This window comes from Apus apus, chromosome 20 (genome assembly GCF_020740795.1).
Source record: "Apus apus isolate bApuApu2 chromosome 20, bApuApu2.pri.cur, whole genome shotgun sequence".
NCBI lineage: Eukaryota > Metazoa > Chordata > Aves > Apodiformes > Apodidae > Apus > Apus apus.
In genome coordinates, this window is record NC_067301.1 from 7349783 (window position 1) to 7375964 (window position 26182).

General features: G+C 47.1%; 1 protein-coding gene and 1 long non-coding RNA gene across 2 annotated transcripts in view; one reads left to right on the forward strand and one right to left on the reverse strand.

The window, feature by feature from the left end:
* Window positions 1–621: 621 nt before the first annotated feature.
* LOC127392920 (uncharacterized) lies at window positions 622–4934 on the reverse strand. Its single transcript, XR_007891360.1, has 2 exons — window positions 4865–4934; window positions 622–2605 (listed from the first exon to the last, which is right to left on the reverse strand). It is a non-coding gene; the product is annotated as an uncharacterized LOC127392920 (long non-coding RNA).
* A 182-nt stretch (window positions 4935–5116) lies between these two features.
* SPEN (spen family transcriptional repressor) overlaps window positions 5117–26182 on the forward strand; it is a 68640-nt gene continuing 47574 nt past the window's right edge. The window contains 3 exon segments of the mRNA XM_051637338.1: window positions 5117–5494; window positions 23913–24180; window positions 24182–24234. Of these exon segments, the coding sequence (XP_051493298.1) occupies window positions 5412–5494; window positions 23913–24180; window positions 24182–24234 (404 nt within the window). The 5' untranslated portion in view covers window positions 5117–5411.

Here is a 26182-nt window from a genome sequence, read left to right on the forward strand (position 1 = left end):
TGTGTCTAGCTGGTGAAACACCCCGTGTTTGGGAAAAACCTTTGTGAGGTGAGCAGGTACATCTCTTTGGCAAGTGGTTGCACAGAAGCTGAGGGGCCACGGGGAAGGACAGAAGCCAGCACTGTGACATTTCTAATTTTTCCCAACAACAGGCAAAAAAAAAAAAGGTATAAATTCTAATACATCTATTCAGTGAGCAAGAGTAAGCTCTTCTGCAGTTCTGTGAAGGCACATGGTGTTTGGTTGTGTGGCTCAGCAATCACACCATCCTCTGCTGCTGAAGAAACATCTTGGGTTTGTGTAGCACTGTATTTTGAAAACAGAAGTGTGATTTTACAGATACACAAACGGGTTCAGTGTAAATTGAATTCCAGGGACTCCTGAGTTGTGTTTACTTGTGCTGCAGAAGGGAACTGGTGCTAACCCACCAGCTACAGTGGAGGTATTTTGTGGCAGCTCCTGTCCCCTGTACTGTGGGAATAAGAAGAACATCACCATGAAGTCTAGTGGGCAAGAGTGTTAGAAAATAAATCACTAAATACCAGGTTTCAAAAACGTGGAGGGATTTATCTGGACAGTCACCTAATCGTGAAGATTTGGAGCAAAAGAGGACAGAACCTCTCTCCTCAAAGAACCAAAAATCAATGTCTTTATTAATACAAATCCTGCACTTTGTGTTGCTTAGGATTCAGAACCAGGCTTCATGTTCAAAGCATCATCAGCTTTGAACATATCAGCTGGTATCCTCTGTCTTGGCAACAGATGAGCCCAAATATCAAAAAGCACCATTTCCTTCTTGGAGAAAATTCTCCATTGCGTGAAACGTGAGCAATAAAATCAGGCCTGTAATTCAGGCTGGCTTAAAGATGGAATAAAAGCCTTGCTGGCAATTTGATATTCATCTGCCGTACTGTCATTTTAATAAATACAGTGAATGAGCAGGAAAGGCAGGTTATATGTTATACATGTTACAGTGACAAGATGGTGGCTGGAACTGGCCAATGTGAACAAAGAAACGCTCTGAGTGTTTGTGGTGATGTCTGAGGGCTCCTGTCTGGATAACCTGCTGGTTTCCCGTAGAAAGCTAAGCAGGCTGGACGCACACTGGACACTGGTGGGGATAATCATTCTGTGCTGTTAACACCACTGCTCTAATCCATGTGAGTCCCTCGTGGATGGAGCTGGTTGATGACCCCAGCTATGGGGGTCTCCTGTCCCCACCTCCTGCTGCTGTGAGCACAGAACCTGGAGCTGTTGCTAAGTCAGAACCCAGGATAGGAAGTTACAGTCCTAGCAGTATAGCTCTGGTTGCTGTCCTTGGTCAGTATCTAATCTTTGCTTTTTCAATCGTTTGGCAAGCTGTCCTGGTGACACGTGGCAGCGAGCTCCACCACTTGGGTAAAGCGCTGTGTTAAAAATGTACAAACTTGCATTTTGAAACGTTTTCTGCTCACTTCTATTTATTGACCTTTCCTCCTCCAAGCGAGGCTGTCTGGCTGTTTGTGTGGACCCCAAGGATGTTTTCTGATCCTCCTGCCCTTTTTTTTTTCCTCCAAACTGGAGAGCTGCTAACTTTATTAGCTCCTTATATGGCAGCACCATTTTCTCACGCCTTTAATGGCTCTCTTTTGATCTGTCCTGTTCTTGCTTTTTTTTTTTTTCTTTTGCAACATGAACATGGTGTTCAAGCTGATGGGTTTATAACCTGCTCCCTCAGTAATATATGGACTGGCATTTTAATCTTCTCCAAGTGCTGATAAGAAATGCCCAAATGTTTTAACTGCGGGGTTGGCCGAGATGCCCGCAGATAGTTGGGTGCTCAGCTACACCCACTGCGCAGGCATGAGTAATTTAAATCACACCTTGTGGTGCACCAGACCCTGTGTGGCCTGAAGGCTGAGGGCCATCAGGCAATGGAGAGCAGCTGAAGCCTTCCTCTTCCTCAGCAGTTTATCCCTCTGGGAAGGGCAGCACGCAGGGATGAGTGTCCATGTCTCGCCACTGGATGCTCATCGTGTTGTCACCGGCGCCTGGCACAAACACCCGTTGCTTCTGCCGTGACGAGGACAGTGTTGGTTGCTGCCACGTAAGATGGGTCTTTCCATCAAGGCCCCTGTGGCCTGCTGAGAGGAAGGGTGTGCTCTCTCTGCTCTCTAGCCTGGGTCTCTGTTCTTTAAAACCTTCACTCATGGGGATCCAGTTACAGTGGCATCGCCCCAGTGTGGTCGCATGTTACAACTGGGAGCAGTCTCCCCCCAACGCCTTTCAAAAGGGTTGGGATGGTCCAGACCTTGGTTTTGTGTCACCAGCTGGTCTTTGTGCTCCTCTCCCAGCTGGCTGCTGTGTAAATGGAGCCCTTCGAGCACTCCTTGCAACCAGCTCTTCTGTCAACAGAGTCCCATGGCTTTGTTTGCAGTCCCTCGATGTCCCTCCTGGCCACCCTGCCTGCAAGATGTGACAGCAGCGACCCTGCCTGAGGTTTCTTTGCAGGGTCAGGGAGGGGAGAATTCAGCACTGAAAACCCGTTTGGGTTTGGATTTCTTCCTCTCTGAAATGGTGCTGTTGAAGGTATCAACACGTAGTGCCTGCTCTTTGGGCTTCTCACCTGTTAAAACAAGAACTGTGCCCATTTCCACGGAGGAGAAACGCGTGGTGGAACGTGCGCGTTGGCAGCGCGTTTCCCCGTGTGCGTACGACTCCATCGCGTGTTTTAAATCATTGTTTGAAACAGTCATTGGGGCTTTCTTTTAATCTATGGCTGGATCTCAGTTTGGTGGAGTGTTGTAATGCCTGTCATCACTGGGGAAACTGAGGCACGGGGCTGGGAAGGGATGGGCTTGGAGCCGCCCGACAGGGGATAAGACTCGGGTCTGCCGAGGCTGGACTCGTGTGCGTCAGAGGGCTGATTAAATCAAGAGATTTCAATGTTTGACCAGTTGTTGAGGTGGACTTGTCAGATGGTTACCCTGGCCCTGGGCAGGCTCTGGCAGGGCTGGATGGCAAAGGTGGCACCACTTTTTAAAAAAAAAGATGAATAAACCATGGATTAATTGATTGAAAAGCACTGTCAGGAGGCTGGGGCCAAGGGAAAGGCTGAACTGTGGGTGAAAGCAGCTAACTGGCTTCAAAACCAAAAAGCACTCAGGGCCCCGTATGTGTCACGTTTTATCCTGACCTGACTGCCCAGGATCTCGTGGTAATTGGTTGGGCGTGTTCCCTTTTGGGCACAGAAATAGGTGTTTTTATCCAGTGGTGGAAAACAAGACCCTGTGGGTTGAAAAAGGTTGAGCCTCCAGATGCCAGAGACATTTGAGCAGGAAGGGGGTGCAGGACGGGTTGGTTTGCATTTGCAGGCAGGGAGGTATTTGCAACCAGCATTCTTCTTCACCCCCATTTTAATTAAAACAAACAAACAAAAAGGGGCAAAACCCCTGAGCAGGTAGAAGGGGGACGACTGGCAGCCGACCCCTGTGACGGTGGGAGCTTCACCCTGTTCTCAGGGTGGCCTCCCTGTTAGGGTGAAGTATCTTGGCCCACCATGATTTAGTGACCTCCCTCCCCACTCCCTGTGACCACCCAGTTTTGGGGGGAGGTTGATTTTGGGGTTACCCCCAGGTGGGGGAAACCCCTCAAGCATTTCCCTGCCCTCGGCAGCTACACCATGACCCCCCAGCCTGGCTGCAAACGGTGTTTGCTGCCACCACGACCTTGCATTTGCAGCCCCCCCTTTATTTTTTTGCAGTGTAACCCCTTTATTTTTTTTGCAACCTAACCTCTTTTATTTTTTGCAGTGCACCCCATTTTTTTGCAAGGCAGCCCCCCCTTTTTCACTGCAGGCAGCCCCCCTTTTTATATAGCGCCCCCCCCTTTATTTTTTTCCACAGCCCCTTTTTTTACAATGCGCCCCTTTTATTTCTCACATAGCACCCCAATTTTTTGGGGGATGCAGACCCTTTATTTTTCTGCAGTTTCCCTCCTTTTTTTTCGCAATCCACCCTCTCCTTTTGCAACGCACCCCCTTTATTTTTCACAGAGCACCCCCTTATTTTGCAAGGCACCCCTTAATTTTGTTCAGTGCACCCCCTTCATTTTTTTTTTTTTGCAGCGTAACCCCTTTATTTTTTTGCCACTTGACCTCTTTTTTTTTGCAGGGCATCCCCTTTATTTTTCATGCAGCACCCCCTTATTTTGCAAGGCACCCCTTTATTTTTTTTTCAGTGCACCCCCTTCATTCCTGAAAAGCCCCCCATTACTTTTTGGAGTGCACCCTCGTTATATTTTGCAGGGCACCCCCCGTATATTTTATGATGAACCCCGTTGTATTTTGCAATGCACCCCCCCTTACATTTTGCAGGGCACCCCCTTATTTTGCAATGCACCCCCTTTATTTTTCACGGAGCACCCCCTTATTTTGCAAGGCACCCCTTTATTTTTTTTCAGTGCACCCCCTTCATTGCCGCAAAGCCCCCCCGTTATATTTTGCAGGGCACCCCCCCGGATATATGATGCACCCCCCCCTTGTATTTTGCAGGGCACCCCCATATATTTTGCAATGCACCCCCGTTATATTTTGCGATGCACCTCCTTACATTCAGCAGGGCACCCCTCGCATTCCGCAGGGCCCCCCCCTATATTTTTGCAATGCACCCCCGTTATATTTTGCGACGCACCCCCCCCGTTCCGCAGGGCACCCCCCTTGTATTTTGCAATGCACCCCCTTACATTTTGCAGGGCACCCCCTTGTATTTTGCGAGGCACCCCCCATATATTTTGCAATGCACCCCCCGCATTCCGCAGGGCACTCCCCTTGTATTTTGCGAGGCACCCCCTGCACCCCGCACCGCTCCCCGCGTTCTCCCCTTACCCATCTCCGCGCTCCGCGCATGCGCAGTCCCTCCGCCCCCCCGCACAGGGTCGGGACGTTACGCGCCCGCGCCCTCCTCGGCGGCGCGCGCCCCGGGGCGCAGTGCGCCTGCGCGGGGCCCGTGCGGCGCTGCCAGAGGCGCGGGAAGGGGAGGGGGGGGGCAGCGCGCGCCAGCCGAGCCGCCAGAGGAGCGGGAGGAGGAGGCGGCGGGGGCGGGGGGGGCGCCGCGCTGCCGCTGCCGGAGGAGGAGGGAGCGAGCGAACCGGGGCCGCGGCGGGGAGGCAGCGGGTGGAAGAAAACCCGCGGCGGAGAAAGAGCCCGCCGCCCGGCAGCCGGCCCGCCAGCCAGGGGGCCCCCCCGGAGGGGATGGTGCCGTCCGCCGCCGCGGGGGGAGGCAGCCGGCGCTGAGGGCGGCAGGGCCCCGCGGCGGAAGAGGCGGAGGGCGGCGAGGAGGCGGCGGGCGGCGAGCGGCGGGCGGCAGCGCTGCGCGGGGGGAGGCGGCCGGGAGCCAGGGCAGGGGCGGCGGGCTCGCCCCGCGCCGCGCAGCATGGTCCGGGAAACCAGGCACCTCTGGGTGGGCAACTTGCCGGAGAACGTGCGCGAGGAGAAGATCATCGAGCACTTCAAGCGGTGAGTGGGGAGCGGGACGGGAGAGGGGGTGTGCGGGGGGGGTGCCCCTGCCCGCCGGTGCTTCCCGCGCCTGCGGCCGCTCTCCCACCCTGCGCCCGGGGAGGCCTTTTCCGCGCTCCCCTCTTCGCTGCTTTGGAGGAAAATAAAGGGGAAAAAAAAAAACACAAGGAGAAAAAAAAACAAAAGGGGAGGAATGCGGAGGGCCGGTGGTTGCCGCGGCCTGTGCGGGAGGAAAACGGAGTGGCTGTAAACAAGCCCCGCGCCACGGCGGGGATCGCGGGGCTCTGGCGGCGTGGACCGACCTGCGGAGCGGAGAGAAGTGTAACAGCAGTAACGACCGAAAATAAGCCCCACAAAGGCGGAGGAGCGGCGTGTCGAAGCTCGGCTCTGTGCACGGAGTGGATCTCATGCCGAGGGAGTGTGCGGTGCCCCGGAGTCAGCCCGGAGCCTTGGCCATCTTGCTTCTCCGTGGATTTTTTTTGTTGTTGTTTCTTACCAACTCAACGTTTGGAGTTTTCCCTTGATTTATCCCCCCCTTTTTTTTTTCTCACTGTTTTCTCCGTCTGGAGCCGTCCCGACCCTGAGGATACCGCGTCCCCAGCCGCGGTTGTGCGGGGGGGAGCGGAGCTGCCGCCGCAAGAAACGGGACTCCTAAATCATACAAATCACACAATCCCACGAAGAAAACACTGGATTCCTCCACGCGGGAAGCGCTTTGGACTCCTAATTACACTGTTTGTGTCGTGCTGTATTTTTTTTTTCCTCCCTTTTTCCCTTGCATAGATGAATCCCGCTCATAAGGAAGTAGGAGCTGTTTGCAGGGTTGTGTTTGTTTCCTCCTCCACTTCGTCTTTTCATGCGGAGAGAAGAAGATTCCCCTCCCGCCGCCTCGGGAACACATTTTTCCTCGGGAAATGCTCTCGCACAAAGTTGGTGCTCGGCACTCCACGCTGGAAGCTTTTTGTTTGTTTGTTTGTTTGTTTGTTTTTAGGGGGAAGGAAGAAGATGAGGAGCCCGAGGTTGTTTTAAACCCCCCACCCCAACAAAAAAAAAAAAAAAAGGGATTTTGGAGCTTCCTTTAATCTTGCGTTGAAAAAAAAAATAAATGACTGAGCGTCCTTAATAATGAGTCACCATGGGAAAAATAGATGCGGTGACACGGAGGAAGGGGGAGGAAGGTCCCCCCGGCTCCTGCTGTGGGGGGCGGCTCGTACCCCCCGCCCGGGGCCAGCGCGGCTGGTGCCGATCGGGCTCGAAAATGGCAGCGGGGACCCCGCTGGGCCGGGGGGAGCCGGGGTCACCCCGGGGGTTCGGGCAGGACCCCCCCCGGCATCCCCTCTGCCCTCCCTTCTGAGCTGCTGCTGCAGCAGCAAGAGCCGATCTCGGCCAGCACCCAGAAATGGCCCTGTTTTAATTCTTGCCCTGTTTTTAATTCAGCTTCACCTTTTCTTTTCCGTTCCCCCGAGCCCAGAAGCGCAGGGTGGTGTTTCTGCCTTCCAGGGGGCTTGTTTTGTCCGTCGGTCCAGGCTGCATGACCCAGCGTTGTACAAAGGCTGGGTTTTTGGGGAGAGAAAACCTGCTCTGGGGTTGTTCGTTTTACTCCAGGCATAGCCAGCTGAAGGAATAGGCTCAAAAGTGGAAATTTGACATTCCTGGGGCTTATTTTGTCCAGTCCTCTGCTTTTTGTAACCTGCATTAAAGCAGGAAAAAAGTTGCTATGGTACTGTTGCTTGGAGATGGATGGGAAAAAATGGCAGGCGCTGAATTGTTAATTACCTTTTTTTTGTTGGTGGTTTTTTTTTTTAGTGGTTGTTTTTACCCTTGTGAGTTTCAAATGGAGGTTTGGGAAGCAGATTTGCAGCCAGACAAATCCTCCTCATTTCTGTGATTTCTTTTTCACATCTGATTTTTACCCGGGATTTGTGTGATTGGGTGAGGCTGATCTCAAGCAAGTAAACACAGTTAAAAATACCCTTCCAAACATATGGTGCAGGTACTGATGAAGGGGGAGGAATGACACGCTGCCTCCAGAGCCCTTTTAGGGATGTGAACACCTAAATATTTGTGTTGTAAAAGGGGTATAACCTTTTATACCCGGGTTTCAGGCTCAATGTATAGGTGCTGTCGGTGGACAATGGAGCAAGGCTTCCTTTGTATGCTGGTCCTCGCCTGGGGGAAGGGACACGTTACACAAGGATTGCATGGTGTGGTGGCTATATCCATAGGGAAGGCGGCTGTCGGGGAGTGGAGGTGGGCTGTGAAAGGCTCCCTCCTCGGAAAGGACCATTTAGTGTGGAGAGAAAGTCTTTTCAGATGGAGCTGGGCTTGGCGAAACCCAGTTCCCACCCATCCCCCAGCCTGAGAATAGGGTGAAGAGCGTTGCCGAGCGGCTGCGCCACGGCAGCAGGAGGAGGAATTTGGGGAAATATCATTAAAAAAAAATCTCAGCTCCCACGGCTGGGGAATATTGCTACCCCTAAAGCCTCTGTGCAACCCACAGGAGTGTTTGTTTTTCCACTTTGCTTAGGAAATACTGTCATTTCCATATTTAAAGCCTGTACCAGCGGTCTTGCTGTTGCACAGTCTCTGCTAGGGGCAAGTTTGAGAGACACAACCATTTTGTTTCTAAAGAGGCAAAAATTCCAGGAAAACTCTCAGAACTTAGAACTCAACAGGCATTTATGTGAGGGGTTTGCTGCTTCCCCTTTTCCCCCTCCAGTTCTGCAGTTACAGTGGGAACCTCACTTGGGTTTGCAGTCTTGTAAGTTACTCTTTTAAGGAAGGAATTTAGATGAAAGACGCATTTTGCAGAAAGCATTTATTTATTTATTTATTTATTTATTTATTGCAAAATGCTCCTAGTTGATTTTTGTCTAGTGTGAAATAACACGCTGCTTACAAGTCCTCTCAAATGAGAGGATACTGAAGCTGATCTCTAGAGGCACTGACTTAAGTTGAGCAGTGCTATTTTTTTCCTTAATAGCCCTTTTAAAAATCTATTGTTTTGATATTAAAAGGGATTGCAGAACGGGGTTTTCTCTGCGTTTTAACAAGTAGAGGTTGTTGTGGGCTTTCTGTTTTGTACCCAGCTACTCCCTTTTTCAAAACTTCTTTCTGATGTGCTGTATTTTTTTTCAAATGAGTTCCTAAGACATTCCCAAGTCTGAAAGCAACCGGTGCCAGGATTGGAGATCTGCTTGTGAGATGGAATCAGCATCGAATCGGTGTTAGGATATGGGAGATGAGAGCTCAGGGAAGCAGTGGTAGAAATCATTTGGGTTCACCTAATTAATGCTGTCTTGACTAGCAGGAAAAAAAATCATTCACCATCATTGAAACAGATGCTCAGCAGCTTGCAGAACAAGGCTACTAAATATAGTAACAGTTGTCCCCAGCACAAGTGCTGGCCCTCCATATTTTTTTTCCCCCTATGCTTTCTTCTAGTTATCAGAAAGAATGGCTTTGTCCCTTTATTGGTGTTTTTTAAAGGGCAAAGAGGAGTAAAAGCCTCTTAATTATGAACCATGTGACTTTGGTATGCCATCTCCTATTCTGTGGGGGAATTAAGACATTCAGGGAGGCAACCAAGTCTGGGAGAAGCTCTGGATTTAAGAAACAAACATGCTGCTCTAAAATAATTATAAATAAATTGCCGATCAGAGCAGTTTTGGAGAAGACAAATCACTGTTAAGGTTTCTTTTTTGGGAAATGAGTATTTTTGGCTTCACCGTGTTCTGATTTCTGTTGTGAGGAAGACCCTTTTTGGGAGAAGTGGTTTGCATTTTAAACACGACTGCTCTGAGGAGCTGCGCTGCAAAAGACTGGCATAAGGGCGAGTGCATGTTTGTTTTCAGTAGCTACTAGAAAACATTTGGTCAGTTTACAAGAAAATGTTTTGTCTTTTTGGCTGGGAGTGTAAATTCAGCCTGGGAACATGAAATCCCTGTGTTTTTTGCACTGGAGGGCACTGCTGTGGTCCGAGGTGGAGTAGAGGGATTTTGGTCAGCTCTTGTACAGATGGTGTGTGGGGCAGGGCAGTGAGGTTGCTGCTGGTGTGCTGTCTTTTTGCTTTGAGAAGAAAAGCCTCTGTGCCTGGTGAGGATGATGGCTGCTAGGGTAGCTGCAGCTCTGTGCCTTTTTCCCACGCAGGACACGGGCAGGTTCTGCAGAGCCTTTCCACGGGAACAGGCTTGAGTTGGAAGTAACAGTGCTCTGGTTTTCTAGTAAAACTCTCAGATATGTTCTCAGGCTTTTATTGCTCATAATCGAGTAATAGTTCTTGGATATTGCTTAGGATGCAAACACATGGATGGTTATCCTGAATCAGCTTTGCATACAGAGATCTCTATCCAGATGTACTGTTATTTTAGGAAAATACAAAAGTAAGGCCACAGAATGAGCTATTCCTGTTTTCTTTCTTAATTCATATAATTTTAAAGTGACAGTATTTTAATAGATGAGGTGCTAGACTTTGTAGTTCAGAGCCTTTGGAGGGAGGGGTAGGTAAAATTTATGCTTTGTTGAAGCAATGTCTAGAATACTGGCCAGTATCAGGACTTGTTTGTGCCACGCTTTCACAGGTATCTCCAGCAAACTTAGTTCTGCAGAATATAAAACCCAAGATGATGGGAGGACATTTGGTTGGGGAATTAGGGCAAAGAGATTAAATTAATTGCCCAGAATCAGAAAGGAAAGAAAGGTGTGGAAGACACGAGACAAATTCTGCCTCCTCAAATCTCGGTTGGCCTTACACTGGATGTAGGTTCATCAGTCGGGTGGCTAATTGGGGAGAGGGTGGTGCTAGCTCTGGAGGCAGCTTGCATCTCTTTTCTTGGCTAGAAGTCCTTTAATAATTCTGTTCCTAATCCGGATTCACTGGGCTCCACCTCTGCAGGGTACCGGTTGATCTGCAGCCACCCACTTCTTCCCCCAAGACTGAGTCATGCTGAGGACGACTCCCCAGCAGGTTAAGATTCATGAATCCTCTGGCTGCTCTGGATTCTGCTCTTTGCATGCACTTGAGGTGGCAGCTTGTTGACGCCACGCTGGCCAAGGAAATGCCTTCATAATTATTTCAAAGAAACTTAATGAAAAGCCACAAAGAGCAGAGATTTGGACTAAGCTTCTAATAAGAGTTCTTACACCCGGAGCCCGGGTAGAAAGATAAGTTGATGTCACTTGATTGCAAAATTGTGTCATCTGCTGAGCCTTTCTGGCATTGTTTCTCCTCTGAAGTTTCTTCAGAGGTCCTGGCTGTATGTGTGTGTGTGAGTTGGATGAGCTGATGTAGCTTCTGTTGTCGCTCCAAAGTGATGTTGGATTTTGGTATTTCTTGGCCTTACTCTAAATTCCTTTGGTATGATGGTAAAGTGACCCTAGTGCCTATTCTCGCAGACTCTGAGAAACCAGACTTGGGTGTTGAGAACTTCCCAGTCCTTGTGAGGCTTGCAGAGGTATTCAATCCGTCCCTCAAGTTAAAATGGGGGGGCGAGGAAAGGCTTAAATTTGTTTTGTGAGAGCCTTGTTGACTGTTTTTTTCCATCATTGCTTTTCATAGGACAGAAAGTCACGCCAAGTTCTCCAGCAAATGACCTTATTGCAGTCTTAAGGTGTGTCCAAAATTAGGTCCTTGTCTTCGCTGTGGGCGAAGAGGTGCTAGCTGGCTTTTCATAAAAAAGGAAGTAAATATCCAAATGAGTAGAGGGCAAGTTGCAGATTTTGGATGAGTTGGTGAGTCAGGATGAACCTGGGGCTCCTGGGAAGCTTTATTTTCATCAGCCGATGTGTTGCAACCACAGGCTGTCTTGCTCTTGGGTTGGTTTCACACAGTTGTCAAGCTTGTGAAGAAGAGCAGGAATGCCTTCTGCACACGAAGATGCACCTGAGAAGCAACAAATATCAAAACAAGATCTTCTGAAGACGTTTGACGCAGGGTAAAACTGAGGGTCACCCCTTGGCTGGTTTTCCACTACTAGAGGTTTCAGGAGAGTTGCTGGCAACAAGGGTTTATGTTGTTAAGCTGCTTGTGGGGCAGATATGTTCTGGTTTTGGTAGCTACCAAAAATAAGCACTTGTGAGGTATTTTGCCTGTGTTTTTTATTAAGTTCAGTGAACTTGCTGAGGTCTGAGAACGCCCTGAAACCAAAGCTGTGCAAGGGCAAACATTCCTAAACAGTGAACTGAGGAATACACTAGAAAATATGATTACTCTCCATACTAAGATTTATGAGTTTAGCTGCATCTTCAGCGTGTGCCGATGGTGAAATCTCGTGGGAGGAATATGAGCCTGGAGATGGAAATTCACAGTGTACAGCCAGCCTTGTACCTTACCCTTGCATGAGTCTTTGTAGTGTTCTGAAGACTGCTTGAACAGTTAATGAAAATCAGCCAAAACCAGCTTTTTTTGGGTTGCCTGAGCTAACAAGTCAGTAGTGTTTCCCATCTTGTATAGGTTGGGGTAGCACAGGAGGTTTTCCTTTCCTGTCTGCCTGGTGAGTGATGGCAGCTCTGGTCTCCTTGAGCCTGAAAAAACAGCTCCAGTGCTGTTCTGCAGTGATACATTAGGATGTGATGACGACTTCTGCAGGATGAATAAAACACAGCAACTGCTTTGGTTTCTCCGTTTTCATAGTTATTGTTTAACCTACTAGCACTGTGTAATCATCCCCTGCAATCTGTAAAATTCTGCAGTGTGAAGATAACATCCTTTAATACAAGAATAAACATTGTTACAGGCTTTTCATAAATATACCAGGATATATTCCAGGGTCTGCTGCAATCTGTTAACAGGACAGACTGAACATGAAGGTGGTGTCTTTGAGTTGGGTTGAAACAACTTCCTCCTCAGGAAGAGTTTTTTTGGGAGTGTCTTGTAGCATTGCATGTGGCTGTGTTCTGTGGTTTGTGTATTCATGCCTTGTCTGAGGTCCAAACGTTCATGGTGACTTGGGTGAGAATGCAGCAGAATTCGGATGTGAAAGGAACATCAATTTTCTGCTCAGACAGACTAATCGTGGGAGAGGAGCAGCAGTCTGTCTTCATGACTGCCTTCTGCTTCAAGACCCAGGCACCTTTTAAGAACAAAAGGAAGCTTTTTTTTTTTTGCTTCCTTTCAGTTCCTCTTTTCATTTAAGCTTAGCAACTTAAAATTGAAAGAACTTTTTTTTAAAAACACATTTAGATCTGAAGTGTGAGCTTCCAAATCTGATCAAAAAGCCCTGAATGTGCTCTTATCTCTGGCCAGATAGGTCCAAACATCTCTGGAATGAGCACGAAGAGATGATCTGTGCTGCTCTCTGTTGATACCCATGGCTCTCTCCACAGGTGGAGGCAATGGTGACTTCTGTGTGTATGTTCCTCTTGGGTCCTCCAGCCAAAGAGAAGAGCTTGCATGTCTTTTGTTATCCCCTTACATGGTAGGAGATCAGAGCTGGCTTCAAACCAAGTTCTTGTCAGGGAGGTGGTCAGGTGGCCAATCAAAGCTGGGTTTGAAATGATCTTTTACCTCGATAAAAAGAGAACTGCCAGGTTGTAAATGAATTTTTTCTTTTAGCAAGTGGTGAATCAACCTCAGTTTTTCTCCAGGTACAAAACTGAGCTGGTTGTGTTTTCTGTCTGTGGGATTCATGGAGAGGAACTGAATGTCCCTGTCACAGGTTTCCCCAACTGTGGTGTTCGTGTCTGTGGTGAGGTGCTCGAGGCTTCCGCGCGGCACAAAGCGCCGAGCTGTGGTCCATCTGCTCTTGCTGCTGGTGTGAATGGCTCCCGTCCTCATTAGCGGTGATGGCTGCCAAAAAGCACAGAGGGTTATTGAAATGTTCCCTCTTCAGGCTCCCCATGGCAGCTGTGGGTGACCTGCAAGAGTTAACAGGGCAAAATAAGAAAAATAAATGGCTGAGTTGTATGTTTAAAGTAGTCGCCTTTGGAGGAAGAAAAAAACCTCTTCCGGCCTCATTAGCATCCTAACTATGAGGGGAATAAAAGCTCAGGATGGATAAGTATCTCCCTTGTATATGTAATCAATGTCTGATTTAATTTCAGGGGTTCTGTGCTTGTGTGTGAGAGACACTGCTCTTGGAAAGCCAGCTAAGTACACAGCTAGATAGCTAACAGTCTGCACAGTAACCTCGTTGTCATCAAAGTCTAAATAAACCTTTGGTATTTTTCTTAACTTTTAACAACATCTTGGAAGTATTAGTAGCAGAGAAGCTTTGCTACATTTGAGAAATAAAAATGGCTTCAGCACTGATGGTGTAGCTGATGGGCTGGTTGTGGGTATGGGGAGATAGGCTGGTTTCTGGCAGCAGCTGAGCTCAGGAAGCATCTCTTCCTCCTGGTCCATTCAGAGATTACAGTCCCTCGTTGTGCTGGCACCAGTTCATGTGCTTGCCTACCTTGTGTCAGACTAATTTTTGAAAACAAGCATTTAAAGGTAAAGCTGATCACTGGTAGGGCATAAAGCTAGGAAGCAGCTTTCCTGGCAGTCAGGGTGACGTGCCCGGTTGTTGCGGGTGGGTCGGTGTATCCAGCTGATCCTGGAACCGCAGGAGGAGCCCTGAAGGTCTGGTAGTACCGTGCACCTCCAGACACAGGTCCACTGAGCTCTCTGGCATGGTGAAGCCTCCTTTAGGTCAGCTTGTAAAACTGAGGTGAGAAACCTCACCCATCCTTGCGATGAAATCCGAGCTAGCCTGTTTCCCTTGGCTTCGCAAAACCTTGGCTTTGAGTTGCATCAAAAGAAAAGCCATTAAAATCTGGCTCAGTGGTGGAAAGTTTGAAGCTCTCGCCCATGGAGAAAGCGCCTAGAGTGCCGGTAGTCACTGCAGACAAAACACTGAGTGTGCCTGGCTCTCACCGGGCACTTGTCAGCAGGGAAGATTAGTTTCCTTGGGCTGACACCTGGCTCATGCCAGGTATTGCCCTGCCAGTTGGTTTAGTCACAGGAACAAGCACTTTCTCTAGGGTGGTGGTAGCGGTGAGTCACGAACCAACAGCCGAACATTTGCACATCTGTGTTTGGGTGACAGGCTGGGGTGGCAGTGCAGGAGTGGCTGCCTAGCTTAAATACAGGGCTGGGCCGGCTGGGAACTTGACTTTTTTTTCAGGGTGTTTTTTTTCTTGCCTGGTTTCAAGATTGTAACCTTTTAGAGTCAGTGAGCTTTTGGGGTTGGTGACTTTCAGTGAGTCCTTGGATCCATGGCTGCTTCCTATCAGAAATGAATTTCAAGTTGTTGAACCTGTTGGTTCAATCATTGCTGGTCACTTGTTCAAATTGAGCTGTGGTTGGAGGGGGAGGAGCAATCCATTCACTTGGGATGGCCTGAGAAATAGATAACCTTTCTTTTCTTCTTAAATACCATTTTTTGGAGAACATACAAAACCTTGGAGCAGAGGTTATAAAGTTTGTGTTTCACTGGAGAAATATGAACCGTGAGCAACAAGACTTACAGAGCCTTAAGATGAGACGTATTTAAAGTACTCTGCAGCATGGCAGGGAGACAGTAATGTTATGACTCTGCATTTTCCTCCATCTGCTGCCAAGTACATGCAAAGCAGGGCTTGGAGAAGCAAAGCTGAGATGGGGAATTACTCTTTCATGTAAGAATGAAAAACTTGATTAATCGTGAGATTCCCTTACAGTTGCGATGCGCTCCTGAAGTCAAATCCAAACAAATCCCAAAATCAGTCACACAAAAGATCAGGCTTGAGCAATTCCTGTGCATAAAGCATTTCATGTAGCCCATCACTACCAGTGTTTTTGAATCAAATCTGCAGATTATGCTTTAAGCTGGAAGAAAAAATGCCCTGGAGATGGAATTCAGCAGCTCTGTCTCTAGCGTGTAGGAACGTGATAGCTCATCTGTGTAGGCTGAAGGATAAAGAATCACAGTGCATCCTACTTGCTACAACACAGCTGAATGTGCTGAGCTTCTACTAATTTTTATAACCTATTTAGGCTTCCACAAATAGTCAAATTTGCTCTCATCGGCTTGGAGAGTAAGATTCTGCCATGTGTGTATTATCTTTCCTAATCAATTTTCAACCCGATAGCCAGTTTCAGCTGTGCTTCAGGGTGAAGGGGGGACTCACAGGCTCAGAGATACCATGTTCCTTTTGAGTTTTGTGAAAACAAGCAGTTTTAATAGAGGAGAGAGACCTGATTAGCGGCCCCATGGAGAGAAAAGCTGCAGTGAGAGTGCAACCCTTATTAGACATTAAAGAATCCACATGGGAAAGAGGTGTTCCTGACCGTGGGAAAAGCTGCAGTGGGAACTGGCAGTTATTGGACACTGGAGAATTCTACCTCAAGACATGCATCCATAAGAAATGAGTCTTTATTATTTTTGCTCACAAAGCCACTTTGATTTCTTTTTGTTTTTAAATAATGTATATAGCAGTAAGCCCTGCTTGGGTGCTTGTGTGCGTCTCCTTGGTTGTACAGAAGTGACAAGGAGGAAAAGTTCCTCAATCACAGAGCTTCTGCCTCTTTTCTCGTGTGAATGAGAAGCTGGTGTAGCTCAGCTGTGTGTGCAGAGCTCTGGCTGGGTCATCTTGTGTGGAGCCCTTCATTACATTGGGTCAAGGTTTGCCTCTGATGCAACGCTGGGTTCTCCTGACGTCGCAGCCAGTAGAGCTGCTGACTGGGGCCAGAATGTAAAACACAGCCCAGCTCGGTGCTGCTGAGGTCAAGTGAGGCTTTTTTTTTTTTTTTTTAATTCCTACAGCTTCGTGTAATCCCAGTGCTCAAAGCATGGATTTGTCTCCCCTCTGTCTCCCTCAGGCTGAAGCGTTGCTAGGACTCCGTTCAAATGCTCCTCTGTGCTGTGGGGGTGTTGGAGTGAGTGGGACTGATCTGTATCTCAAGGAATGGGCTGGTTCTACAGCCAGGTTTCACCTGATGCGTGTGCACTTGAACAGCTTATGTGTGGCAAAATCTTGTTGTGGGGGTTGCAGGAAAATTTCCTGCTGCTTTGACTCTGGGAAGAAGTACCGACAGAAACAGCCATGAATAAACAGTGTTAAATATTCTGTTTCTTCCCTCTCTGGTGGTACGTAATGATTTCATTTGTATATTAATCCCTCAGCAGTATCCAAACAGGAACATTGCAATAAAGACAAACAAAATGTCTTAATTTGGAATCTCTTTTTACTTGGTGTCTTAAAATGGAGCATTCAGCTGAGCTGTAAAGCAAGAAGCAAGCGTTTATTTCAGCACAGAGTTATCTGCTGGACTATCTGATGTGTCAAGCATGTTGCTCTTAAATAACAGGGGTATCAGAAGTACCAGTGAATGTGCCTATGCTAGCTTTTTAATTTCCTACTTTGTCATCTCTCAGGGAGGGATTACAAGGGTAGACAAAGCCCTGACTGTTGTGGGTGCGTGGCAGGAACACGTGCTGTATCTCATTAACAAAACCCCTGTTTGCAGTCAGAGTCAGATTTCCCATCGAGTGCTGTTGGGGGCTGCGGAGTGGTCTGGGTTGGAGTTGTTGGGGCAGTGGGGCAGGAGAGGAGAGCGAGGAGCATCATCTTGATGCTTCACCCTGGTCGTGGCAGTGGTCTGACTGAGCTCTGTCACCTGGTCAATGGTTTCTGCTGAATTTTGAGGTTTCCCTGGAGATCTTTATCTGGAGGATAGATCTTTTACGGAGGAGAGCTGCTGAGAATGCCCTGAAGAAGGCTAGTTTTCTCCCCCCAACGGTCGCAGAGCCAATAAAGATCACTCTGAACAGGTTTTAAAGCATCTCAGATTGCAATCTAGAAAATTATGGGAGCTCAGTAATTAGGGCATGTTTCTGAATCATTGCTGTCACAAGGCCTGTTCTTGGTGTAGCCTGAAAACCAGCACTCCTAGTGAGATGAGGAGCTTTTATTTTGCCTGGCTTGGGAAGGTAAATGTTCTCAAAGCTTTGAATCACAGGGATTTATCCCTGGCTGATGAGCTTTCCTGCCCGTGATCATCCAGAACACTATCCTGGCTTTTTAGGAGGGTTTATCATTACGGAAACAGCAACTTTGTGCCGAGAAAGGTAGAATTAGAGAGGCATTTAATTTGTTTTATTTTTAGCTGTCTTTAATGTGATGTAGCAGCTGGAGATAAGGAGAGCCCAATGCCATAGATTGAGACTCCTCTGGAGGCTGCTGGAAGTGCTCCATACATTGCTGGCAGCCTTTGTGCTCCTGCCCCCTCTCCCAGGGGATTTTGTCACTTAAACCTGTTTCTTCAGAAAATTGAGGGAAGATCAGATGTTTGGAGGCGTGTTACAAAATGGTGCTGCCAGGCTCTTCAAAGTGGGGGTGCATGTCTGTATATTAGAGAAATATTCACAGTATTTTCACAGCAATCTTGAAGAGCCAGTTTTCAATTTTTGGGTTATAACTGAGACACGTGTGTGTTGATGTGAGGGATTTGTGGTGTCCCAGGTGTCCAGGTGTGCCAGCTCCATGCAGAGCCTGCTCTGGTGCCCTTGGGAACCAAGGCTTTGGATCAAGCCCTCGGTAATGAGCCGTCTCATGGAGCTGCTCACAGTCAGTTCTGCTTTTGGGCTCCCCTAAGAGCAGCTGCTGGCAAGGGCCAGTGGCCACTTGTGTCTTGCCCTGTTTGTTGTTAAGCATTTGAGATCCAGTTTGACAAATTCTCCAGGGCTGAGTGGCAGTCCTGCAAAGACAAGTCGTTGTGGCTCATTGAGCTCATTCCCCACGTTTGTTAATGTGGATTTTAAGTGTAGTTTTCCAGGACTCTGGAATCCTGCGTGTTGCTTCCATCAAGATACATTTCAATAACTTGCATGATTCTCATCCCAGCCCTGTGCACACACACACATTTATGCTCTGTCTGTCTCTGGCTTTGCTGTTACAGATCAGTTACTGTATTTAGGATAAGACCCAAACTCAGTAATGCAGTCTGTGCATTTTTTAGTATCTTTTGTTTAAATTCCTTTATCCTCCTGTATCTGTAAGCTCTCAAGTCTTCCTTCCATGCTAGGCAGATGATAATATTGTCAAATTTTGAACTTACACTCTGCATTGCTTGAAGCAGAGTGTGATTCCAATGACAGTGTCTGATTCCTTCCAGATACCTGTGGAAAGATCCGAGTCCCTTTGTGTTACTGGCTTTGGAACTTTTACAGCAGGGAATAGTAAACACTGCTTTAGTTGGTTGTATGGGAGGGGGACTCACTGAGCAGGTCATGGTGTGAGTTGGTGATAGTAGAAGCTGGTGCTAAACTCTGAGCAGGATTTCTTCAGGGTTGCTGTCACCATGGCTCAGTGTCCTGCTGCTGGTCAGGCTGCAATGCTGTTGGGCTTGCTGCTCTCCTGGCGTGTTGTGTGTTACATGGACGGAAGTAGCTGCATGTACTGTTGTGGTGAGCCGAGTTCTTGGGCTGTGAAATGGATGGCTGTAATAGCAGAAAGCCTGATGTTAATGGAGTTGAGCAGACATCAGCAGCCTGGCTAAAAACCCCTGTGGAGCTGGTGACTGGCAACTTCCTTTGTGGAAGCTTTAGTATTTGCACATCTTGCATTTCCCTCTATCTGGAGCCGATCTGCTTTGTGCAGGGGGAGACGCAGGACCAGAGTAGCCCGTAGCCTGGGGTATTGGTCTGGTGGGGAGTTAGGAATGAGGAGAAGAGAGGCAGACATCTGGAGAAGTATTATTTCAGGTCACATTATTTTGTTATGAAATAACAACAAAGCAAGAGGAATGTGATTGGCCGAGAAAAGCTTCAAGCTGTGCGAGCGTTTTACTGAATAATGCAGGCTGGGGCTTGCCTGGCTTATGTAATGGTGGAGGAGGAAGGACTTCCAGCACGGCACAGAAAGTCATCCCTGCTTTTCAGCTGGCTGAAGATACCTGGCTTCAGTCGAAGTGAATCCAAACTATTCAGATGTCCTGCTGTATCAGGGCGTCTTGGCAAATCATGCTCTTAATGAGGGGTGCAGAAACAAGCACAGAATCTCTGGAGGTGTTTTTGATCTGTCTGTCTCAGTATCTGGAGCGTAACGTTGTGACGGCTTCCAAATAAAAATATGGTGCAGTTTTAATAGACCTGGATGTATCTGACCTGCAAAATGCTGCTGTAATGAAAATGGTTGGGTATAAAAGGTCTTCATAAGCTTGGGGGAAGATCAACATGAGACGGAAGGAGTTAATAAGATTCAGAGTGGGATTCAGTTTAAATTAAAGCAACAAATCTCCCGGATTTCCACCTACCTTTTCCTGTCGTGTTTTTAACATTCTGTAAAGACCCTCATCAGTTTACAAAATGTTGCAGCATTTGTTTATTAAACATCTGTTAGCCTGCTTTCTGGTAGTCCATCCTTTGTTTTAAGATTTTTTTGCTTGGGAATAGCAGAGGCTGTGCAGACGAACGTTTGGACTCAGCACCTGAGATGAAATAGTTAATGAGAAATGGGAAGACCAGGGTGCCCGGGGTGCAGATACCCCATGCAGGGAAAGTCGTGGGGTGAAGGATGACTTTGGTTGTGTCTGGGGAGGAGGAACCAGCCCAGCCCTGCATTGACAGAGACATTTCCCAGCCTGGCACAGGAGGAATGGCTGGGGAGGAGGAAGGGCTGGAGAGCAGGAGAAACGCACCGAGCAGCCACGCCGAGAGCCCAGAGACGTTTCAGCTGCTTGATGATAGAGGTGCTTTGATCTACAGTGAATAAACCGATAGTGCTTAAATTATGAATTCCCTTCCTTTGTCTGAGAAGCTGGATTACTGTGGCTTTGTTTGAGCACTGATTACTGAGCAACTTTAGTTTCCTGGAAGGGCCGCTGGGTCTGTGCATACAGCCGGGGCTGGCAGAGGGGCTTGGTGAGAGAACAGCCCTCGCACGTCCTCGTCTCTGCCGCGTCTGGTGGAGCTGTAAACCCTCGGAAAACTTGGTCTGAGTTGCCTTCCTTGCACCACAGGGCTAATGATTAATCAGCATGAGTTGCGGGCGGGAAGAGGCACTAAAAAGCCTTGTTTTCATTCGGGGTTGGGAGCGGAGAGAGCCAGGCTCTTTGTTGTCTGTTGGGTCTGGCAGCAGTTGCGAAACGCAGCCTTCTTGGGAAGGGCTGAGGCACAGGGACGCAGAGAGCAGGGCAGGTTGAGAGGAGCTGCTCTGTGAACCTTACAAAGGTCACAGCAGTGCCTCCCCTTGCCTTTTGTCCCCCCTTCCTTGGGAAGATCTGGACAAAGGTTGCTCCTTGGAGCACGTTGGCCTCCATCTTGCCTCAGTGTGTGATCAGTGTCACCAAACACGGCGTTACCGCCGCCTCCTTCCCCAGCCGTCCGGAAAGCATTATTTTGGGGTTGTTGGGTTTTTTTTTTTCCTTGTCATGTATTATTCTGCTGCAGTAAACCCGTCTGGTGATGCAGCACTGCAGATCTCCCCTCCTCTCCCCTCGGTGCGGTCCTCCTCCCCCTGGCAGCATCTGCCAAGACGGGAGCAGCTCGGAGAGACGCCAACGGGTGGGGTTGGGTCGGCTCACCAGACAGATTAATCTTCACGGTGGGGGACCAGGGGATGTGTGTAATCACAGGACTGCGTTGGGGCACGGAAAATGCAAACCTTCCTCTCCCAGCAGCTGTCCTTGAATACTCGGGGTTCTCTCCTCAGTTTTCTTTCACCCCCCCCCCCCCCCTTCTGCTCCCTTTCTCCTCCCCAACGTCTGCCTCCCTCGCTTTCAGCAAAGGCGATTGCCACAGATTATCCTCTGGGCTCGTCAAGGGTACAGTGCAGGACACCAGAGCCTGGTGTATATTTATTTATGTATCTGGATAACAGACAGATTAAAGTGCGCCGTCTCCCAGTGGGGTGATCTAGGGCCGTGGTTGCAGTGGAATACAGTAGTGGCCTCCCCATCCATTTCTGATTTAGAAAAAAATCGACTAAATAATTTTAAAATTAGTGACAACCAAAGTACACTCTTAAGCTCTGGCTGCAAGAGTTCGGTGTTTGCTGGGTAATTTTGTTGGTGGGTGGGGAGTTTATTACATTGATATTCTGTATCATCTGCACTTTCTGGGCAGCATTAGCTTGAATATTTGAGCATTTGAACACATTCTGGATCTTCTGCAGCAAAAGAGAAGTCATGAAGGTCTGTCTGTGTGTATGTTACAAGAACACGTGTGTTCCCATTTCAGACTGAGGAAATAATTGTCAGGATGGTGAGCAGGAAGAGTCTCTGAGCCCATTTCTGATGGAACTGGCAGGCAGCACTTTGTACAACGTGGGCTGTGGGAACTGCAGGGAGAGAGACAGTTAGGATTTGGGGTTTTTTGAGTAGTGCTAAGATATTATTTCCTTCCCCTCTGAAGACTGTAGATGAAGTAGGGGCTCGTGTTGCCAGAAACTGAATGCAATGAGCAAAATAAAAGTATGTGTTCTAGCCAGTCACTTCTGTATTTAGAAGAAAAATTCAATAGGTATGAGAGCTGGAGCTCTCTGTCCTGTTACATCTTTCCTTTGCTGATAAACATTTTAACAGGTGATGCTAACTATGATACCTAATTATTTTTCATAGTTTTTGTCGTGTTCATTCATGCTATGAATATTTTTTCAAATAGGCTCTTTTCTGTTTTCCTTCCCCCTTCTTCCTTTCCTGTTTCTTCTCTCTTTACATGTGCCACATCCAATTAGGCTGTGGCTTGCCTCACATAGATTTTATTAATTATGTCCTCTGCTTTTCTGGTCTTTCTGAATCTTGCCTTCAAGGCAAGAGAACCATACCCAGCTTCAGCAGGCTGCAAACATGGAGAAGTACTTTTACTGCAGTACCATTCATCACTATTTGCTCCTTGCAGCTTTTAATTAGAGTAAAAAATAACCAACCAATGCATCGGTTTGGTATCACAGGTTGGGAAACTCCTGAGAATTAAATGTCACTGTGTTGTACACGAGTACAAAGGTGGCAAGAGAGAGGCAAGAACGTGTCCCACAGGCAGCCTTGCCTTTTTTTGCCTAACAAGGTGCTTTTTGACTTGAACGATGCTCTTGTTTGCACGTGTGTTCCTTAATGGGTAGTGTGCCACATTCAGTGGAGCATAACCCAGAGGAAAATGGGATCTAAGTCCAAGCCAGATTATACATAAGGTATAGTAGGTCAGGTTGGAATGAGGAGGCAGCAGTCAGCGAGGCAGGTTTTCAAATCGTATTTAGGGATTAGTCACCCAACAACAATGAGGGGATTGGAAGGTGCATGGTCAGCCACGCACACACCTGCAGGTGCTGACAGCCCATGCTCCTCAGACAGCCAGTTGCATTTGCCTGTTCCTGGATATACAGCTGAAAACAGCTTTTCTTGTCTCAGATCTGTTTACATCTGCTCAGCACTCTGCTGCCTTTGTGAATAGAAATTTTTTTGCAACAATTAATCAAGTTTGTAAATACTTTATTATGTTTTTTTTGAATTTGTGTCCCTCTCCTGTTTCTCAGCAATTTAAAAATAAGCTTTTTGCCTCTGTTGTGGATTAACAACTGCAGTTAAAAGCCGTTACTTGTTTTGGTGAAAATCTCTTGGCTGAGAGAAACAAGCAACCAGAACTGCTGTTTTAAAACGTTGCTGTGTTCATATTTCCCATTTTACCCTCTCTTGATCTAAGTTGATGCAGGGTATTTAAAAGCATGTTTACCTGATGTTTCTTGTCTGCACAAATGTGTTATTTTTTGTTGTTGTTGTTGTTTTATTGAGACATCTGCTCACCCCTAAGTGCCTGTGTTGCAATTGCTTCACACAATGAAGTGTGGTGGCCTCGCCCTCCTGTAGCCTGCTGGTTGTGCAGCTTGGTCTGTGGTGATGGGGGGTGTAAAGTTGAAACCCAAAAGCCCCCCCTGGTCTGGGGGTGCCTATGTCTGCTGTGCTTCCAGAGCATCCCAAGAGGCTATGGTAGGGAAACAGGTTTGAGATCAGGAGCAAGGATGAGAATGAAGACTCTTGTTTTAGTGCTGAATGGAGTAAATGCCACCAGAGTGGTGGAATTGCTGTGCCAAGGTCGAGCTTTTCGTATTGTCGGGGTGTCTTTGTTTTTACTTGTTGTGACACAGTTTTGTTTTAATTATGTGTATGCTCATCAGATTAAAAATGAGAAGACTGCTCTAATTGCAAATACCTTTGTATTTCTTCAGCTGCAGTTGCTGCGTTGTTATAAAAAAGGTGTCTCATGATGGGCTAACCAGAAGGGAGGAGTTATAAATGTAATGATGGAAAAGTTTAAATGGCTTTTTTCCCCTCTACAAATGGCTTTTTCCCCTCTGTTTGAAAACACATCTTCCAACCCCTGCCGTGCTTTGAGATTGGTTTTCCTGCCGTATGGGCAGGGTGAAGGGCTTGAAGCTAGTGTTGATTTTGCAGGAGGCAATGTTATTAAATGCAGACTTTTCCTCCCAGCACTAATATATGTGCTTTGCTTTGCTTTTCTTCCAGATATGGACGTGTCGAAAGTGTCAAAATACTCCCCAAGAGGGGGTCGGAAGGCGGAGTGGCAGCGTTTGTGGATTTTGTGGACATCAAAAGTGCGCAGAAGGCACACAACTCTGTCAACAAAATGGGAGATAGAGACCTACGGACGGATTATAATGAACCAGGAACCATTCCCAGTGCTGCTCGGGGATTGGATGATACAGTTTCCATAGCATCTCGTAGTAGAGAGGTTTCTGGGTTCAGAGGAGGTGGTGGGGGGCCCACTTACGGCCCCCCCCCCATCGCTTCATGCACGGGAAGGACGTTATGAGCGGAGACTTGATGGGTAAGTTCCAAGGTTTCTCTAGGCAGGTATTTTGTATTTGATATGGTGAGAAACACAAACTCGTATCTAGGGCCCCCAGATGGATTTAAAATTTTGGGAATTATCTATGTTTCCTATTTTGGGTTGGAAACGGAAGTGATTTCTGTCCCAGTGGCTGGTACCTTGTGGATCCATAGAGGATGTTTTCTGCAGCTGGTTGGATATCTACACTTGAAATAAGGTGGTTTTAAGATGGAAGATTTCCTTTGGCCAGCATCGATATTGGAGTTACTCTTTTCTAGAAGTAATGATTCCATTTCTTGGATAATATTAAGGCCTTGCTCGGATGTATCCCTGCTGCCAGATGGAGCTATCTTACTCTACAACATGTGGTGAAGTTCTCTGTGGAGTATCTTCGGAATACTAGAACCTAAAATTCTGTGAAAGCTTGATGCCTAGTTCTCAGTTCTCACTATACACAGTTGGTATGTTAATTGGATTGTCACCACAAAATTTCTAGTAGACTTTAATGATGCAGCCCCTTGGATTCTACAGACAACACTTAGCCATGGAAATAACGCTTGGATGGAGAAGACCGAAGGCAGCTTGTGATGTTTCCATTTTGGATCTACATCATTTCCAAGTTATTGGGATTATTCTTTCTGATGGTATTGGCAAAGAGAGATGATGGACATGACTAAATTTTGGAAATTATAGTGTGTTTTTTAATGCTGGGATAAGAACTACTGCCTTGAATTTATTGGATGGTATACAGTCAAGACGCCAGTAGCCATGGGGAGTGGATTACTATCTAGTCTCTTAAAAAGCTCTTTGCTACTCCATATTAAACATACTTTAGTTTTAAGGACGTGGCTAATACCAGTCTGTGGATACACCAGTGAGCAGTGACTGGGCTGGATGGTTACAAAGGCGGCTAGAGGTGCCTGCTGGCCAGCAGGGCCCTCCTGCATTGGCTCATCTTCTACCAGCTGCTTGATTCAGACATAGGGCTGGAAATTAAAATAATGGATCTATTTAAGTGCCTACTGTCTCAAGAAAGAAGTCTGGGGGTTTCAGAGTTATCTTTCAGTCTGGGACTGCTTCCTTCCAGTGGAATTTTTTTTTTTTTTGTCACTAAGATTTTTTAATTTTTTTTTTCTTGTTGGTTCATCCAAAATATCATTTGACACCCTTGCCCATTAAGAAGGTGGATTACCCCTGTAAGAGGGGCCAAAATTGGGGAAGTTATGTTCACAATTCTCTCCCTAGATTTAATTGGGAATATAGGTCGTGTTTCCACACTTGGAAAAGGTTGGTATGTCCTGCCCTGTGTATATTAGCCCCTCTCCTAACCCAAGTCAAACCCTCTCTTTCCACTAACTCCAGTAGTACTTAGTACTAATAGATAATCAAAAAAGCACTTGTAGCCATTAGATTTTCAGCTCTGCTAGCTCCTCTGTCTGTCTTCTGTGTCCTTTTCATGGATAAGGACTTTGTTCTTTTATGTCAGCTATGTAGCAGTAACCCTCTAGAAAATACTGCTTTTTCTCTTCCCTCATTAAATCAGCTTTTACTGATTAACACTTTGTAGGATGCTAAATGCAAACGTTGATAAAATTGTTGATCTTGGACCTTCAAAAGGGGGAAATAAAAAAAGATACTGAATTATCTTTCTAAATGCCATTGTTGCGAGCAAGAGATACTGGAAATAGAAAAGCAGCAAGGAATTTCAAGGGGATGTATAAATTAATGTTGCACTGGTTAGATAGTTTCCTGTGTAGAATTGGAGAGGAAAAAATGCAGGCAAAACATGAGCAAGGGCTATAGAAAGCTAAAATGAGTTATAATGTAACAACAGAGGATGAATATATTTAGAGGATTAAGGCTCTAGTGATTCATTGGAGAATGAATGGAAGGAACTTCCTTAGATGCTAATTGAAAAAAGATTCAAGTTCCATTTTCAGTGTAT